Source organism: Somniosus microcephalus, chromosome 3, assembly GCF_052327205.1.
Source record: "Somniosus microcephalus isolate GS21.2 chromosome 3, FLI_Smic_1.0, whole genome shotgun sequence".
Taxonomy (NCBI): Eukaryota; Metazoa; Chordata; class Chondrichthyes; order Squaliformes; family Somniosidae; genus Somniosus; species Somniosus microcephalus.
Window position 1 is genome coordinate 355,950,580 of NC_140989.1, and position 19,826 is coordinate 355,970,405.

The 19,826-nt window shown below is 47.7% G+C and overlaps 1 protein-coding gene across 5 annotated transcripts in view; it reads right to left on the minus strand.

The window, feature by feature from the left end:
* The window catches only part of zzz3 (zinc finger, ZZ-type containing 3), a 153,894-nt gene that overhangs the window by 26,178 nt on the left and 107,890 nt on the right, over positions 1-19,826 (minus strand). For all 5 annotated transcript variants that reach the window (XM_085983457.1, XM_085983453.1, XM_085983454.1 and 2 more), the window contains 6 exons: positions 15,092-15,230; positions 12,916-13,063; positions 12,401-12,531; positions 2,671-2,742; positions 1,760-1,861; positions 209-304 (listed from right to left, as the gene is read on the minus strand). In XM_085983457.1, coding sequence (XP_085839583.1) covers positions 209-304; positions 1,760-1,861; positions 2,671-2,742; positions 12,401-12,531; positions 12,916-13,063; positions 15,092-15,230 — 688 coding nt within the window. The remainder of the gene's footprint in view (positions 1-208; positions 305-1,759; positions 1,862-2,670; positions 2,743-12,400; positions 12,532-12,915; positions 13,064-15,091; positions 15,231-19,826) is intronic.

Sequence of the window (19,826 nt, forward strand, 5' to 3'; positions counted from 1 at the left end):
TCCACCCCCTGGTGGATCAACCAGTGCAGCAACAGCACCTGTGGAGATTCCCATTGCCGGGACAACCTCAAGAATACGGAGTGAAGTTCATAGAAGCTAGGAAAGGACAGGTTGGAAAAAATAAATTAAGGAACGGATGGTAATGAGAGCAGGGGAAAATAGCTCCGTGCGTTATCTGCTTATGTCTTATACACACAAACCACAATACCTTTTTTGAATGCAGGTACACATTTGGAGTTCTGCCCGGAATAGGGATCCCAGCTTTAGCTAACTTAATGAAATATTTCTGCACCCTGCTGGCAACCTGGGTAAAAGCAGAGACAAAATAACTAGGATGAAAGAACAACACAGACAATTGGCATTGACAGGAAAAAGATAGGCTAATGTTTCAGGCGTGGCCATTCATCAGCAGTCATGCTTTTCTGTTTGCCTCTACAGCATATAACGGTAAATTCACATTTATTCTACCATGTGAAAAACTTTATATAGTACCTTTCACGACCTCAGGACATCCAAAGTGCATGGCAGCCAATCAAGTATCTTTGGAGTATAGTCACTGTTGTAATGTAGGAAATGCGGCAACTAATTTGTGCACAGCAAGGTCCCACAAACAGGAATGGGATAATGACCAGATCATCTGATTTAGTGGTGTTGGATGAGGAATAAACACTGGCTCGGACAACGGGGAGAATTCCCCCACTCTTCCTCGAAATACCTAAAACAACTATTATCCGCAAATCTCTAGTTATATTATGCCACAGACAAAGTAATATTTTATTAAATCAAAAACGAAGGTGGGCCTAAAAGCAAGGGGTTCTGCTGGGCTACTTCAAAGAGCATTAAGAATCAAAAAGAAAAGACTTGCATTTATATAGCACCTTTCACGACCACCAGACGTCTCAAAGCGGTTTACAGCCAATGAAGTACTTTTGGAGTGTAGTCACTGTTGCAATGTGGGAAACACGGCAGCCAATTTGCGCACAGCAAGCTCCCACAAACAGCAATGTGATAATGATCAGATAATCTGTTTATGTTATGTTGATTGAGGGATAAATATTGGCCAGGACACCGGGGATAACTCCCCTGCTCTTCTTCGAAATGGTGCTGTGGGATCTTTTACGTTCACCCGAGAGCGCATACGGGGCCTCGGTTTAACGTCTCATCCGAAAGACGGCACCTCTGACAGTACAGCATTCCCTCAGCACTGCACTGGAGTGTCAGCCTAGATTTAGGAGTTCAAGCACGTAGTGTGGGTGTGAAGTCACAACAAACCCAGACCAGGTAGGGGAGGCAGCCTCCGTCCCCTGAAGGATAGTGAACCCGTTGGGATTTTACGACAATCCAGCGGTTTTCACGGTCCATTTTTTTCTGGCGCCACGTCACAAATTTATCACATTTATGGAGTTCAATTTCATAGTGGGATTTGAACTCACGATCTCTCAGTTATTAACCCAGTGCCATAACCATTATGCTGCACCCAGATCTGGTGATATATCAGCAACTTGATATGTGAGTTAACTGAAAACATGGATTTGATCTTTACACATGGGTCCCAGGGCTGTGGGGTATGCACCTATGCAACCCATGAAGAAAAATAGCTTGGACACCCTGTGATAAACTATTTGACGTTTGTAATAATGAACATTTACATGGTCTGCAATACAAACACATAAATCATTAGATATAATAAAACACTGATGGAAGTTATCTTAAGCTGATACTGGAGTCCTGTGACACACCTGCTGAATACTGCAGTTACCTGTTTGGCAGTTCTGTTGCCTAGTTTGTCTGCTATCTTCTGCCAGCGTCGCATTTCCACTTCTTCTGGGGGATATTTGAGGAGCAGTTCCTCTAATCTTTTCTTTAAAAACAAATCAAAAGATACAGGGTAGGTCACAGACTTAGTCAATATTCATTACTGTACTGGTTCAGAATCAGTTAGCAAGTTAATTGCTGCATTTCCTCAGCTGCTTGTACAGTACAAGTTTTCACGGTCCCTGGACAGCACCAGTAAGAGGGGGGGGGGGGGGGGGGGGGTTGTAGGGGTGGCCACAGATTTAATTGACAGTGAGGGAGGTAAAAATCGGGGGATTCGTTTCCGGGCCATCCACAAGGTAACATTAGCAGAAGCCTCGAAGTCAGTCACCAGCCATCCATCTCAGCCATAGCTGATATATGAAGTGAAGGTCCCAGAGAAGAAAATCAAAGGGATGTCACAGAGCAACCTGGCAGGGTGGGGGCCTGACCTTGAGCGTGCTTCTTGGCAGTTCAGAAAATTAACTTTTATTTTTAAAAATGTCAAACGAGATTTTGAGAAGTCTACTTTTTTCAAGTATAAAAATAAAGGAAGTTCTTGGAATAAAACTGACTTTCCCGACGTCCCTTCCCTTTTAAAGGAATACCTTAATGCCTGAAAATTTATGGAATAGACCCACTGACTACAGCAAATTCTGACTCTCTTCAAAGAGGAATTGGTTCAATTCCTGATTCGATGGAAAGTAAAGGGCTACAAATTTGCGGCTGAGAAACAGTCAACTCAAGGTCCTGAAACAAGACTTGGACGATAGACTTAGATGGACAGGCTGACTGAATGGTCTTTTGAGATTTCTGCAACTTCATGTCCGTTCTGCTCGACACCAAAACATTTCGCTGTGAGAACACAAAGATTACCTGTTCTTCTACACTCCACAGCTGGTTAAATGTTTCTGACTTGGAGTCGTCACAAATCCTTCCTCTTATTACCTGAAAAAGTTTATGTAAAAAAAAACTTAAGAGGCTACCTTCAGAATAAGGTTTTGAAAATAATCAGTTTCATTTTCAAAGTCCGTTTAGTAAAGACACAATATTCAATTTGAGGTGTAGCAAGTTAGTTGCCCAAAAAATTGTTAAGCACAGAGACTCCCACCACCCCCCACTCCCACCATCTTAATTATTCCAAGTTTCAGCTTTCTAGATTTCCACAACACAAATTATTTGAAGCTAGTGCAAACAACATTTCCCATACCTGCAGGAAAAACTCAATGGCCTAGAAATTGGGTTGGAGCACCAAAGTGGCGCAAAAGTCGCCTGAGCGCAGGATTTAGCGCAGCGTTCGAGGCTTTAGCGATCGTCAGATATTCAGTTTCATTGCTCCTCGAGGGACATGGGGCGAGGCTCGAGGCGCTCCGCGTCCCTCTTAGGGCGCTGAAACTGAATATCGCAGCGCCACACGCTGCGGCACGGCACGCTGCGGTACTGCAGGCCTTCCTCCCACTGTTAAGGGGGAGGTGCCTGCAACAGCGCGATCCCCGCTCGCGAGTGCCGGCAAATGAGCCCGGCACCAAGGAGAAGTGCCGGGCTCTCGGGAAACAGCCGGCATTGCCGCGGGGGGGGGGGGGGGGTGGTTAGGAGGTCGGGGACGGAGGTGCTGGCAGGCGGCCACCCCGCACCTCCACCTTAACTTGCGCCGCTGCCGGCACAGTAAGGCCCCGTGAACCGGGCGCGGGTAGCGAGCGGCGCAACTGCAGCGTTCGCTACCAAATATCACGAACGGGGCACTGCGCACACCGATGGCGTCATCAGTGGCGGCGCAGCGCAAATGCCTAATGCCACCATTAGCGCCCCTACTGAATATCGTGGGAGACGCAGCCAGTGGCGCTACAGCCACTGACTGCCTCTTTAGGCGCTAACAGTCCCCCAATGTTCCTCTATTATACAGCAAAAAAACGTGTCCAATCAATAACTCGTATTTATATAGCGCTTTTAACGTAGTAAAACATCCTGAGGCGCTGCACAGGAGCGTGAGCAAATAAAGTTTAACACCGAGACACATAAGGAGATATTAGGACAGGTGACCAAAAACTTGGTCAAAGAGGTAGGTTTTAATGAGCATCTTAAAGGAGGAGAGAATTCCAAAGCTTAGGGCCTAGACAGATGATGGCACGGCCGCCAATTGTGGAGCATAAAAATCGGGGCTGCACAAGAGGCCAGAGCCAGAGGAATTCAAACACAAATAAAGATAACAAAGCTGAACAAAGTTTTTCTTTTTCGCTGCCCAGTTCCGAAGCAGTTAGCTTGTTTCCAGAATCTACCATCACGCCACAAGTTCATGTTAATCGTGTCACGGAGTAATTCAGAATTTCAGACAGACTTAAGAAATAACTCTTGCTAAATGGTAGAGAAATGCAATTGATGTCATTTCCCCAACTTTTCACTTTTAAGTACACTCAGGCAAACAACTAGTTATACAAGTGAATGATTTATTGTACAGGTAGACTACCCTTTATCCGAACTTCCGAAAACCGAAACCCTCTGAGCAGAGGGTCAGCGTAAGTCGTGCGCACGACCCCCCGCGGACCCCCCCGCCCCCGACCCCCGCCGACCCCGACCGTAAGTCGGCGGGGGTCGGGGCCGGCGGGGGTGTCAGCGGGGGGTCGAGCGCACGACTTATGCTGCGCGTCAGCATAAGTCGTGCACGCGACCCCCCGCCGACCCACCTTCCGAAATCCGAAATTCTCCGAAAACCGAAACACGGCTGGTCCCGAGGTTTTCGGATAAAGGATAGTCTACCTGTACAAGAAAGGCCTGTTGAGAATCTGGAAACGCTGCTGCTCTCGCAGGATCATCCCTGATCTCATCAGGGGACTGGCTGGTAACAGAGGCTAATCAGAACAGTAAATACTGGACATACTCAGCAGGTCAGGCAGCATCTGTGAAGAGAGAAACAGAGTTAACGTTTCAGGTCGATGACGAAAGGTCATTGACCTGAAATGTTAACTCAAGTTTCTCTCTCCACTGGTGCTACCTGATCTGCTTAGTATTTCCAGCATTTTCTGTTTTTATTTCGGATTTCCAGCATCCGCAGTATTTTGCTTTTGTGTTTGGTAACAGAAGGTGATGCACACTACCAACCAGTAGCTTAGGCTATACAATTTTGTTGAAGACAAGGAAAGCCAAGAAACTTGGGCCCAGAAATTCATTATAGCCACTTTTGGGGCGGTAAAGTCGGGCGGCCGCTAAAGTTTGCGCCCGGCGCAAATTCGAGGCCACTTCGCCGATATTCATTAGCTTCGCCCTAAGAGTTTGCTCGAGCGCTAAAACTGGTGATGCACGGCTCTCTTTAGGCGCTAAGCCGGAGGTGCTGAGCGATACCGCCAAGGCCGGGCGCAGCGCAGGTGCGGCCATTTCTTGATTGACAGCAGACACCCTGGCGCCGGCCAGCTCTTAAGGGGGAAGGGTCGAGTTGGTCTGCTGCCACGCCCTGGACACTGCAGCCCTCCAGCTAGGCCTGAACACTGCTGCTGGACCCAAATAGCACCTGAAAGGATGGAGAAGGCCCGTGAACGAGCGCTGCGCTTCTCAGAGCATGATCTGAGGGTGCTGGCGCTGTGGAGAAGAGACGCAATATTTTGTTTCCGGACAATGGGAAGAAGCTGGCGGCCCGCGTCTACCGGAAAGCCTGGAGGCATGTCGCCACCAGGGTGACATCCAACAGTGAGGTCCCCAGGAGCGCTGTACAATGCCGCAAAAAGATAAATGACCTCGCCAGGATTGTCAGGGTGAGTACCCTTTCCAGTGTCCTCCTCATCCTTGCATGTGCACCTCACATTATGGGCAAAGGGACCTGAAAGCCCTAATGGCCAGCCCTCATGCAGCAGCTATGGGACAGTCATGAACATCAATTGCACATTGTGCACTTAACACACTGGCCAGGCTATTCCACCATGGGAGGCAGTGCACACAAGATCAGGGCTACACACTGGCCAGGCTATTCCACCATGGGAGGCAGTGCACACAAGATCAGGGCTACACACTGTACTTAGAGGCCGTCCTTTCTCTTGCAGGCCAAGCTGGCCAATAAGAGGAGCCGGACTGAGACCGGGGGAGGCGGACCCCAGATCCAGCAGCTCACCGAGCTGCAACAGCGCGTGGAGCGCATCATGGGTGCCCGGGTGATTGGCCCCGTTGCATCTGGAGATGCCGACCCTGTTCTGGGCACCAATGGTAAGGACATCACCTTTTGGACCTCTCTTGTCCCACTTGCGCATCAGATCTACATCCTTTGCCACTGTCCGACCAATGCGCTGAATGCCACCACTCATGCATCCCTCGCTGACGCCCTCTCCTCACTCTAAAGCTACTCTTGTGCCTTCCTGCTTTCAGATGGTGAGGAGGAGGTCCCTGAAGTTGCCAGTGACAGCCCCTCAGAAGAGGAGGAGCAAGAGGAAGGCGGCCCATCAGGGGAACCCTCAGCCGCGGCAAGCCATGCCAATGTAGGGGACACGTCTTCCCTGGAGGGGAGCGTGGGGGAAGCGTCGGAGGGGAGTGTAGCTCCTGGGACCAGCGGCCTGCAGAAACGCGGGAGGGGGTGGAAGCTCAGCGGCCTTCTCCCCAGAGGGGGGGAAGGGTCGGAGGGGAGTCCAATTGCTGGGCCCAGCGGCGTCCAGCAACGCAGGAAGGGTCGGCCAACTCGGCGGCCTTCTCCCCAGAGGGAGAGTCCGGCCTCCAGTCCGGAGACGGTCAACGCCGAGGAGATGCGCCGCCTCGAGGACATGTCCGCGGACTCGGAGCGCCGGCACACGGAGCTCATGGGGGTAGTGGCACGGATGCCTGAGGCCATCAAGTCCCTGTCTCGGAGTGTGACCGAATTCGGGGCCTCACAGGCCACCAGTTTGGCGGAATTCGGGGCAGCTCAGGCAGCGACTGGCCAAGTGATCAGTGGTGCCGTGCAGTCACTGGCTGCTCTGATGCGGTCACAGAACAGGGCAACACGGGCACTCACTGCTGCCACACTCGCCGTGTCAGCCAGGCATCGCCAGGGCACCCGGCGCGCTGCAGCAGCACAGCGGTCTGTCCCTCGGCAGATTGCTGCGCATGCTGCAGTGCTGGCCCGGGCGAGTGCCAGTGTCTCAGGCGACCAGCGAGCGCCTGCCATCCGCCAGCTTGCCCCCATTCCTTCAGCCGCCACTGCCACTCCCCCAGTGGAGCTGCCACGAGCTGCTGCAGCGACTGATGCTGCCCAGCCACAGTTGCAGCATTCACCAGCCGGCCCCTCGACGGCCAGACCTCGTCTAGGCCGACCCCCAAGGGCATCTGCCGTCACGACATGTGCCCCTCAGGAGCCTTCCCCCAGCCTTGCAGCAGCCACTGGCCTCACTTTTGAGGAGGAGCAGCAGGGCGTGTAGGGGCAGCCAAAGTTTGCAGAAGGCATCGCCCTCGCGGGCCACAAAGTAGAGGGTGTGTCCAAATGTTTGGTTTTTTGGAATGGGTGTTTTGTGAAGGCCGAGGATGAAGGCCATTTTTGTTTACATCTTTTGTTAATCCTCCCCAGGTTGTGGGAGTGAGTCATGTCTGTGAGTGTTTTTTGGGGGTTTCGTGTGTTGTTGGTTTTCATGTGGGAAGGGCCCCGAGTTTGTACAATAAAATTTTTTATTTATTCACATTGTCCATGTTTGATCTTTGAAGTGTTTGTTGCCTTAACCGGCTGAGGGCTTGCGGAGCGGCTGCAATCATGTTCTTTCATTGGCACAAGCCATTCCCTGACAGGGGGCCTAGAAGTGACGTTCAATAAGCCGCCGACGGGCGGCCCTTGGACCTTGTGCCTCCCTCCTGGGCTGGTACTCCTCGTCCTCCTCCTCCTCCTCCTCCTCATGCTCCTCCTCCTGAGGTGGTGGTCCAACGTGAGGTGGCAGTGCCTGAGTCCTGCGGATAGCCAGGTTGTGCAGCATGCAGCAAACGACGACGAATTGGGAGACTCGCTCCTGCGAATACTGGAGGGCTCCCCCGGAGCGATCCAGACAGCGGAACCGTTGCTTCAGGACGCCGATTGTTTGTTCGATGACGTTCCTGGTCGCTTGATGGCTCTCATTGTATGCCTCTTCAGCAGGGGTCGTGGGCGCGCGGAGCGGGGTCATGAGCCAGGTACACAAAGGATAGCCTTTGTCCCCGATAAGCCATCCTCTTGGGTGAGGCTGTGCCTGGAACATGTCAGCCACAGTTGTCTGTCGCAGGATAAAGGCATCGTGGCTGCTGCCTGGAAAGTGGGCATTGACAGCTAGGATGCGCTGCCTGTGGTCACACACCAGCTGTACGTTGAGGGAATGGTAGCCCTTCCGGTTGCGGTAATCCTCGGCATGCTCCAGAGGTGCCCGCAAAGCCACATGCGTGCAGTCAATGGCGCCCTGCACCATGGGGAAGCCCGCTATTCTTGCAAACCCCACTGCACGCTGCTGCTGCTTGTCCAGGGTCATGGGGAAGGAGATGAATTGACGTCTCCTTCTGAAAAGGGCATTGGTCACCTGGCGGATGCAGCAATGCACGGCGAACTGGGAGATGTTAGCGATGTCCCCAGCAGCGGATTGGAAGGAGCCGGTGGCATAGAAGTTGAGAGCCACCGTCACCTTCACTGCCACCGACAGAGACGTCCTGCGCATCAGCTGTGGACGCAGATCTCTGTGAAGCAGCTGGCAGATGTCTGCAACCACCTCCCTTCTGAATCGCAGCCTCCTAACACACTGCGCGGCAGACATGTTGAGATAGGAGAACTGCTGGCGGTATACCCTGGGTGGGTAAGACCTCACTTGGCGACGCCTGTTGCCCCCTCTGCGTCTAGTCAGGGCTGCCACTCTCTCACGGCGTCTGTAAGCCCTTCCGACATAAGGCTGAAACTCAGCGTTGGCACCCAATGCAGCCCCCTTAATATGCTGGCAAACACTGAGATCTCAATGAAGGAAAAGATAATTGCAAAGCTCTGGCCTGAAGCCAAAAATACCTGTCCTAGTGTTGGGCCAAAGCAGTAAGCTCTCTTCCTTGGTCTCTCTCCAAAAATCCGTTGCACAAGAGTGAATGCTGCAAAATGGCTGCCCTTTATAGTGCAGGGCAAGTGCCCTTTAATTTGCGCTCCCCGCGGCCCGCCTCGGCTGTGTACCGTTCCACTCAACAGTCGTTAGGGCCGCCCGGCGCACAATGGGGCGGCGCGAGTGAAGTTCCGGTTCCGGGCGCACAAAGGGCGTTGCACGACGAAATGACGTCATGATCTGCGCGCGCAGATGAGCGCGCGCAAAGACTTTGCGCCGGCGCTAAATGTCTACTGAAGTTGGGGCGAGGCGCAGATCGCGCTGCGCCCGGGCGCTAAGCGCCTAGCGCTCGAGATCTGCTCCTCCTAAGGCGCTAACGGCTGGCGCAGCCAACTGAATTTCTAGGCCTTGGTCTCCACAGTGTCAGCAGTGGCTCAATTGATAGCACTCTCGCCTGTGAGTCAGAAGGTCGTGGGTTCAAATCCCACTGCAGAGTCTTGAGCACATGATCTAGGCTGGCGCTCCAGTGCAATACTGAGGGAGTGCTGCATTGTCGGGGGTGCCGTCTTTTGGATGAGGCGTTAAACCCAGGCCTCATCTACCCTCGCAGGTGGACGTAAAAGATCCATGGTACTATTTTGAAAAGCAGGGGAGTTTTCTATAGTATCCTGGCCAATATTTATCCCTCAATCAACACCTAAAAACAGATGATCTGGTCATTATGACATTGTTGTTTGTGGGACCTTGCTATGCACAAATTGCCTGTCACGTTTCCCACATTACAACAGTCACTTCAAAAGCGCTTTGGGACGTCCCACGGTCATGCAAGTCTCTCTTTCCACATACCACGAATAGCAGAGATCTTCTAAGGCCCGTTGTCCTATTGACAGTGAAAGTGAGGGCCCTCTTTTAAAATCACGAATTACCGAGAAGAAGAAGTGAAGCTTTTCAGCAAAATGAAGTCTTTCCCATCTCCGTAACAAAAACTGGTCTTTCCAGCTCATCTGGAGGCCAACAGGATTAGAGCCTCCAAAATATAGGCACGCTGTCATTCCAGGCCAAGACCGAAGATCTAACCTGTACGGCATTGTAAATTCCCTGGGAAACATTTTCTCACAGAAGCCTACTCCTGTGAAGTGAGCTTGGAACTCAATTTGAAGTTCAGGCTTGGCAATCTCAGGGATGGCCTCTTTGTGTCTCCCAGTTACGACATAGTAGAAGGCAGAGATAGCTAGCCCATATACCAGAATGAAACTGGGCTTAATCTAGTTTTCAGGTTAGCCTTGTCGATAATGCTGCGCTGGAGGAGCCGCAAATACTAATGGTGAGCTGACAGTGGCAACGATCAACGGGTGGAACATAAGAAATAGGAGCAGGAGGAGGCCATTTGGCCTCTTGAGCCTGCTCCGCCATTCAATAAGATCATGGCTAATCTTCTACCTCATCTCCACTTTCCTGCACTATCCCCAGATCCCTTGATTCCCTTAATATTCAAAAATCTATCGATCTCTGTCTTGAATATACTCAACGACTGAGCCTCCACAGCCCTCTGGGGTAGAGAATTCCAAAGATTCACCACCCTCTGAGTGAAGACATTTCTCCTCATCTCAGTCCGAAATGGCCGAACTCTTATTTTGAGACTGTGACCCCTGGTTCTAGAATCCCCAGCCAGGGGAAACACCCTCCCTGCATCTACCCCGTCAAGCCCTGTAAGAATTTTGTATGTTTCAATGAGATCACCTCTCATTCTTCTAAACTCTAGAAAATATAGGCCTAGTCTACTCAATCTGTCCTCATAGGACAATCCCCCCCACCCCAGGAACCAGCACTGCACGGACACAAGACAGCACTGAACATCTGACTGGAGTAACAGTTCTATTTTTGTGTGTAACCAAGACCCTTTCTAGCATATGAATACATAGCTTATTGAGATACACTTTGGGAAAATTTTATTTGTGTGGCGAATAATAATTATTACGGTGATCAGTTGCGAGTAGACATAAAAATATAGATGGGGACAGTGAATATTAAGCGTGAATACAAACATACTTTTATTGCTGAGCACATTAAACCTTGCCGGTATTACCAATTCTGAAGCAAACAACTATGATCACTTCCCCATACCTATGACTCTATACAAATAATTTAGTGATGCCTAAACACAGTATCCTACACTGCTGCCAATTCAAGCCCCATCTTGCTTCAGTCCCTGAAGTATTGGCTCACGTGGAGCATAAACACCAGGGAATAGCCTGTTTGTGTGTTGTAAATTCTACGTAACATTACAGAAACACAATGTAGAAAACAAACATGTTTAAAACGGAGCGATCTTTATCTGAAACATTTAATGTGCATCATTGCTTCAGTGGTTTTATTTTGTGTTCATTGTGTGAGGGATTTTAGCCGTGAGAATATGCTCCCATTTCAGGCACTTGGTTTCAACCATTCTAAGGTCAGGTAGAGCTCAGCTGGTTACAGAGTACAGTTCCCTCTACTTTGCTCCAACAATGGGTTAAGATTTCATATGTGCAATAGGTGCAGTGAAATTGCAATTGCTTTCTTTATACACCTGTTTACAATTTTGGTATATCGAGCACACAGAGAAAATCTTAGCCCAATCTACCTTCACCCCTACTGCACTATTTAGTGCCAAAATAGGGTAATTTTCTATCTGTGGGCCCACGACAACCAACAATTGGAGTGAGACTGCCCAAACACATTTCTTTGTGTGATGAAGCTTTTTCTGGATTTACTTTTAACATGCTTAGGTCAAATTTTAAGATTGCCTCCCATTGTTCCGAGTAGGAAGTCATTCCTGTCATTGCCCTTCACACTTCAATCAGATCACCGCTGATTCTACAATGACAGATGCTTGCCCGATAAGGCCACCATAGCTCATACCCCAACATAGCAGTTTCCCAGCAAGCAGAGTGAAGGGAAATAGCAATTTCTCCTACGATAGCAAAATACTGCAGATGTTGGAAATCCGAAATAACAACAGAAAATGCTGGCAAAACTCAGCAGGTCAGGCAACATCCGTGGAGAGAAATTTGAGTTGACGTTTCGGGTCGAACCCTTCTTCAAAACTGGAAAGAAAAGAAAATAGATCGAAGGCAGGGCTTCGATCTATTTTATTTTCTTTCCAGTTTTGAAAAAGGGGTTAGACCCGAAACGTCAACTCAAATTTCTCTCCACGGATGTTGCCTGACCTCAGTTTTGCCAGCATTTTCTGTTGTTATTTAGCAATTTCTCCTTATAGATTGGAGAATTTTCTAAAGAAATTATCTTGCAGGAAGGAGGGGTGTGTGAGCACCCAAGGACTGTACGACTGTAGTATTGCTGCAAAGCAGATTTGTTTCTCACAGGTTTAATAGTGTAAATGAGCCTGAATCCAGAGGCGAGGCTCAGCATGATACTAGAGCAAGAGTCCCAGTCAGTTTGGGCCTTAACATCCAATTTACACTATGCAAGTTTAGTGTTGGTGCAAACTTGAAACCACTTTGCACCGACATTAAACTTGCATCTCTTGGCATCTCCTTTAAAAGCAGTATTTCACGATAATGTTGAATTAAAATATTGCATCAAATTAATTCATTTTCACCATTTCCCTGGAAGCGTGTACTCACCTGTGCACGACTGTTTGCTATCATTACTTCGGGGGCATCGCTTGAAGGCAACATTGAAGAGTAAAAAGAAGCGGATGATGACTCTGCATCCTTCTTGGAATCCATGGGACTTTTTGGTCTCAGAGGCAAACCTAGCCAAAGCAAGAAAGCTTTCAGATATTAAACAAAATTTAAGAAAAAAAAATTAATAAAAAACACACGTTTCAAAAGGGAATTGGGTGTATACGTGTACTTGAAAAGGAAAAAAATGCAGGGCTATGGGGAAAGAGCAGGGGAGAGGGACTAATTGCATAGTTCTTTTAAAGAGCTAGCACAGGCACGATGGGCTGAATGGCCTGGTTTTGTGCTGTAAGATTCTATGATTCAAACAAAACACGCTATTTATAGCGCATTTCTAAAAAGACTGAGCGACCGCCAGAAAGAAAAATTCACAAACTTAGCGGGATATTATCAACATATAATGAGCTCTCATGAGGAACTGGATTAAGAAGAAAACCGTACAAACAAGCACGTACCTTTGTCAAAGATGAGTTTTAACCTCCGTGTGTTGTGTTTCTTATTTCTGTATTCTTTCTCAAAATTGCCGAGTCCAGACGTATAATGGTCCCACGGGATCTGTGGCAGCTGAACCACTCTTTGCGGACATGGGAGCCCCATGTCAACCTGCGTTACAGGCAAGTTTTCAACTGTTAAAAATCTATCCACATTCAGTGCATCAGATTCTTTTCTACCAGCTAAGATCGTAAAATAAATGCTCAGATAAGGCGAAGAAAATTATATGGGGTTCTGCTAGAGTAGATAAAGAGAAACTGTTTCTACTGGCAGGACGGTAACCAGAGGACACAGGTTGAAGATAATTGGCAAAAGAACCGGGGGGGGGGGGGGGGGGGAGATGAGGAGAATTTTTTTTACGCAGCAAGTTATGATGATCTGGAATGCACTGCCTGGAAGGGCGGTGGAAGCAGATTCAATAGTAACTTTCAAAAGAGAATTGGATAAATACTTGAAACAGGAAATTTGCAGGGCTGTGGGGAAAGAGCAGGGAAGTGGGATTAATTGGACAGCTCTACCAGAGCTGACACTGACACGATGGGCCGAATGGCCTGCTTCTGTGCCATAAGGTTCTATGAAATATAAAATTATTCCCTATTTCAGACTGCTGTTACAGGTCTCGTAAAAGTTTTTTTTTTATTTTTTTAAAAAGGTTGAATTCTAGATTTGACTAATTTTTTTTCCACCTATGTGCTGGGCAAGTTTCTCCAGTTCTCAACCACTTATTTGATATTGCATTGTAGCTCAGTCAAACTGCTTCATTCAGCTGGGACAACGTGGGCCACAGATGGTAATGCTATCGCTGGATTGCTTAGACCATGAAACAACAGCAGTCTACAAATGTCCACTGGACCCATTCCTTCCCACATACACCAGAGAGCTAACGACTGTACTTAGATGGGGACCATTAAAGCTGCCAGATTGTTGTAAAAACTCAGGTAGTTCACTAATGCCTTTCAAGAAACAGAACCTGCCACCCATAAGACGTAAGAAATAGGAGCAGGAGTAGGCTATTCGGCCCTTCGAGCCTGCACCGCCATTCAATGAGATCATGGTTGATCTTCTGCCTCAACTCCATTCACCGGCCCTATCGCCATATCCCTTGATGCCCTCACTAGTCAGAAATCTATCAACTTCTGTTTTAAATATACCCAAAGACTGAGCCTCCACAGCCCTCTAGGGTAGAGAATTCCAAAGATTCACCCCCACCTGGTCTGCCTCCAGTTTCACACTGTGTGGTTGACTCTAAATGCCCTCATGTTAACTAGGGATGAACAATAAATATTGCCTTGCTAGTGTTATCTATGTCCCAAGAAGACAGGTGAAGAGAGCCCTTCTGCCCATTTGATCTCATCTCGACCATTTTCCCATTACAGCTATGGTATCCAGGACCTCAGAGCAACAACTCATCTGCACCTCTGACAATGCTGCACGCACTCAGTACTGCAATGGAGTGTCAGCGTAGTTTATGCATTCAGTCCTGGTGTTGGCGGGCGGGGTCTGGACCCACAATCCTCCGACAGATCACACCCTCCGTCATGTCAGAAAGTCTCAGTGTGCAATGATGCACCCATATACAGGAAACTCTTTTATATCCAGCACCGACGGGACCGGCGTGCTGCTGGTTGATCAAAAAGTCCGGATTAGAGAGGTATACTTACTAAGGTACGAGAGCCCCGTACACAGCCACAGATCCAGGCGTCCCTGTTGCATGGCAACAGGTGCAGGAACCCTGGTTACACGGCCACAGATCCAGGAACCCCGGTTACACGGCTACTAATATGAAGTAAAACTTACCTGAACCTACTCCTGAATATTGCCGGTTAAGAGAGATTTCCGGTTATTTAGGTGCTGGTAAAGAGAGTTTCCTGTAGTTGCCTTTACTTTCTTCTATGTTAATCATTTTTAAACATCTTACAGATAATGGAATGAAACAAAAAAAAGGACAAGGTTCACTTGCTGGATACATAATCCAAATAACTGATCTATATATCACGATTAGGGATTGTAGTGAAAACCAAGAGATAAAAATACACAGGGATAAGTCAAACACTGGGAGAGAAAGGGCCCCTACTACTTCTCTAATGAATACAAAAAAAAGCCTTCCACAGATTTATTACGGGCCTGTTTATGACCTACCTTCTGTTGGAGATTTTCTACAAATGTAATGGGTTCCTTCAGTCCTTCCTCCTGATGGTTGCTTAAACATTCCAAGTCTTGAACAGCCTGGGCCCGCTGAGCTTCCAGTACAGCAATGGTCTGTAGCAGCCTCTGGTAACTGAGTAAAAGATAATACAGGACAAATCATTACATAAAGTTATTCTGAATAAACCAAGAGTTAGACGTATAGAAACTTATAAGAAAGATGGTCAGGAACTTAAATGAGGTTGAAGGGTCACAGAGCTGAAACGTTAACTCTGTTTCTCTCTCCACGGATGCTGCCTGACCTGCTGAGTGTTTCCAGCATTTTTTGTTGTTATCCCCAATATGCTTTCTTAAAAGTGCACCCTCAGTAACTTTTAACATGTAACAAACATAGTTTATACGCTAACCCTCTATATCTTAGGAAGTAAAATGCACAATCATTGTAAAATTTACATGGCTTTGAATCCAGTCTGGACTGATTGCACGGAAATCTTTTATTTACTTGTCCAACTCCTTAAGCAGCATTCAGTTCCAAGTGAAGAAAGCTCACGCAGTCTCAAGCTTACTGCCAGTAATCAGATGCTCAACACAAATTGACCTCCTTTCTCACAAAGAATGGGAGAAAGGCCACATAGGGAATGAGAGGGCCACAATGGCACAGGAGAAGGTGCTGATGAGGAGCTCGCATGGCTCACTGCTGTTAGGGCAATGTGCAGGAGCTCTGAATCCATGCCAGACCCGCGTCAGAATGTCTGGATCCTGACACCAGGTGGCAGAAGTGGGAAAAACCTCCAATCTCCGCACATTGGCATCTGCATCTCAATGAGCACTAAATATTAAGCAGAATTTGGGAAATCCTAGGAATTCAACAAGTAATGCATTATTTTGGGGTGTAGAGTCAGTCATGGCCCTTTTTATCATAGAATGATACAGCACAGAAGGAGGCCATTCGGCCCATCGTGCCTGCGCCAGCTCTTTTGTAGAGCTATCCAATTAGTCCCACTCCCCTGCTCTTTCCCCATCGCCCTTGGATATTTTTCCCCTTCAGGTACTGATCCAATTCTCTTTTGAATGTTACTATTGAATCTGCTTCCACCACCCTTGCAGGCAGGGCATGCCAGATCATGACAAATCACTGCGTAAAAATATGTTTCCTCGTGTCGTCTCTGGTTGTTTTGCCAATCACCTTAAATCTATGTCCACTGGTTACCGACCCTTCTGCCACAAGAAACAGTTTCTCCTTATTTATTCTATCAAAACCATTCAAATCTCCTCTTAACCTTCTCTGCTCTAAGGAGAATAATCCCAGCTTCTCCAATCTCTCCACATAGCTGAAGTCCCTCATCCCTGATATCATTCTAGTAAATCTCTTCTGCACCCTCTCTAAGGCTATTCCTCCATTAATGAAGCCAAGGATCCCACATGCTTCTTTAACAGCCTTCTCAACTTGTCCTGCCACCTTCAAAGATTTGTTCACGTACCCTGTGGTACCTCTGTTCCTGCACCCCCTTTAAAATTGTACCATTTAGTTTATATTGCCCCTCCTCGTTCTTCCTACCAAAATGTATCAATTCACATTTATCTGTGTTAAATTTCATCTGCCATGCATCTGCCCATTTCACCAGACTGTCTATCTCCTCCTGAAGTCTGTTACTATCCCCTTCATTGTTTACTACAGTTCCAGCTTTCGTGTCATCTGCAAACTTTGAAATGATGTCCTGCCCAAGTCCAGGTCATTAATATACATCAAAAAGAGCAGTGGTTCTAATACTGACCCCTGGGGCACAGCACTGTAGCTATTCACAATATATATTAATGATCTAGACAAGGGAACTAGATGTAATATCTCCAAATTTGCAGACGACACAAAGCTGGGTGGGCGTGTGTGCTGTGAGGAGGATGCCGAGGAACTCCAGGATGATTTGGACAGGTTGGGTGATTGGGCAGAAGCATGGCAGATGCAATATAACGTGCATAAATGTGAGGTTATTCACTTTGGTGGCAAAAACAGGAAGGCAGATTATTATCTGAATGGCAATAGATTGGGAGAAGGGGAAGTGCAACGAGACCTGGGTGTCCTTGTGCACCAGCCGCTGAAGGTAAGCATGCAGGTGCAGCAGGCGGTTAAGAAGGCAAATGGTATGTTGGCCTTCGTAGTGAGAGGGTTTGAGTACAGGAACAAGGATGTCTTGCTGCAGTTGTACAGGGCCTTGGTGAGGCCACATCTTGAGTATTGTGTGCAGTTTTGGTCGCCTTATCTGAGGAAGGATGTTCTTGCCATGGAAGGAGTTCAGCGAAGATTCACCAGGCTGACACCTGGGATGGCAGGAATGACGTATGAGGAGAGATTGGGTCGATTGGGCTTATACTCGCTGGAGTTTAGAAGAATGAGAGGGGATCTCATTGAAACTTATAAAATTCTGACAGGACTGGACAGGCTAGATGCAGGAAGGATGTTCCCGATGGTCGGGGAGTCCAGAACCAGGGGTCACAGTCTAAGGATAAGGGGTAGGCCATTTAGGACAGAAACGAGGAGGAATTTCTTCACCCAGAGAGTGGTGAACCTGTGGAATTCTCTACCACAGAAGGCAGTAGAGGCCAATTCATTAAATATATTCAAGAAGGAGTTGGATATATTTCTTAAGGCTAAAGGGATCAAGGGGTATGGGGAGAAGGCAGGGACAGGGTACTGAATTTGGATGATCAGCCATGATCGCATTGAATGGCGGAGCAGGCTCGAGGGGCCGAATGGCCTACTCCTGCTCCTATCTTCTATGTTTCCCTCCAGTCTGAAAAACAATCGTTCACCACTACTCTGTTTTCTGCCCCTTAGCCAATTTTGTATCCGTGCTTCCACTGTCCCTTTAATCCCATGGGCTTTAATTTTGCTAACAAGACTATTCTGTGGTACTTTGTGAAACGCCTTTTGAAAGTCCATACACACAACATCCACTGCACTACCCTCATCAACCCTCTTTGTTACTTCATCAAAGAACATTGTGCATATGATGGCTTTAATGTTCTTTATATAATGGAGTACCCAAAACTATACACAGGACTTTTAACTGTGGTATAATCAAAATTTTGTATAAATTCATCTTTATTTCTTTACTCTTGCACGCCATGCCCCTATTTATAAAACCCATTTTGAAAATATTTTAAAATTTGTCTTTCTCGGATTCAAAGTGGACGGCCTCACATTTCCCCACATTGAACTCGGTCATGATTTTACTCACTTAGTCTGCCTCTGTCCCTTTGTAATTTCCAGCATCTATCTACACAACCTACTGTACTTCCTAAGTTAGTGTCAGCTTCAAGCTTGTATACACAACTCTTAATTCCTTCAACCAAGTCATTAATATATATGGTGAAAAGCTGAGGCCCCCAGTGCATCCCAATTTATCCCTACTCTCTACCTCCAACCTCCCAACCAATTATCAATGATCCCAGACTGACTATGAGCAATACCACAGAAGAACCATATCTAACAATGGACATGCTGGAAATCAAACACAAAAAGACTGCCTTTACGTAGGAGTTCTGCACTGACAATGCAAAGAACGTCACTGAGTTCCTCAAGTATTCAGGCAAGCGATAGATGATGTTGACTCTCAACCAACATCATGGAAATTAGCCATGGGATTGGCACAGCTGCTGCAAGGTGCTTTTAAGGAGTCTGACACCTGGAGCGTCACACAGCCTTGTGGATTTATGCCATGACCACTTATATAAAGCTAGCCTGGGACTTGTACAAACACTTTCAGAACTGCAGAAATGGGATTCAGCTTCTTTATCATTACAGTGCAGCTAGACAACACATTTTCGGTGCAAAGTGGTTTCAACTTCACACCAAGCAAAGCCTATAGAGTGTAAATTGGGTGTCAGGATGTTGGGCCAAGCCCCGACACTGGATTCAGACTGTATTTATGTTATTACTGCACATCAGTGTAAAACAAAACTACTTCACACTAACGCTACAGCTGTGGTGTGAATGCACTCTTAAACCATCAGGTCTTGGTCCAGTCCTGCTGTGGTTCTATATAAACACAACAATAACTTGTATTTATATAGTGCCTTTAACGCAGTAAGACGTCCCAAGGCGCTTCTCGGGAGTATTATAAGACAAAAATTTGACACTGAGCCACATAAGGAGAAATGTGGACAGACAACCAAAAGCTTGGTCAAAGAGGTAGAAACATAGAAGATAGGAGCAGGAGTAGGCCATTCGGCCCCTCGAGCCTGTTCCGCCATTTACTGAGATCATGGCTGATCATCCAAATTCAGTACCCTGTCCCTGCTTTCTCCCCATATCCCTTTAGCCTTAGGTAGGTTTTAAGGAGAATTTTAAAGGAGGAAAGAGAGGTAGAAAGGCAGAGAGGTTTAGGGAGGGATTGCCAGAGCTTAGGGCACGGGAAAGTGAAGACACGGCCACCAATCGTTGAGTGATTATAATCAGGGATGCTCAAAATTGCAGAATTAGAGGAGCGCAAATAACTCAGGATGGGGGGGGGGGGGGGCGGTTGTGGGGCTGAAGGAGATTACAGAGATAGGGAGGGGCGAGGCCATGGAGGGATTTGAAAACAAGGATGAGAATTTTGAAATCGAGGTGTTGCTTAACTGGGAGCCAATGTAGGTCAGTGAGCACAGGGGTGATGGGTGAACAGGACTTGGTGCGAGTTAGGACACAGGCAGCCAAGTTTTGGATGACCTCAAGTTTACATAGGGTGGA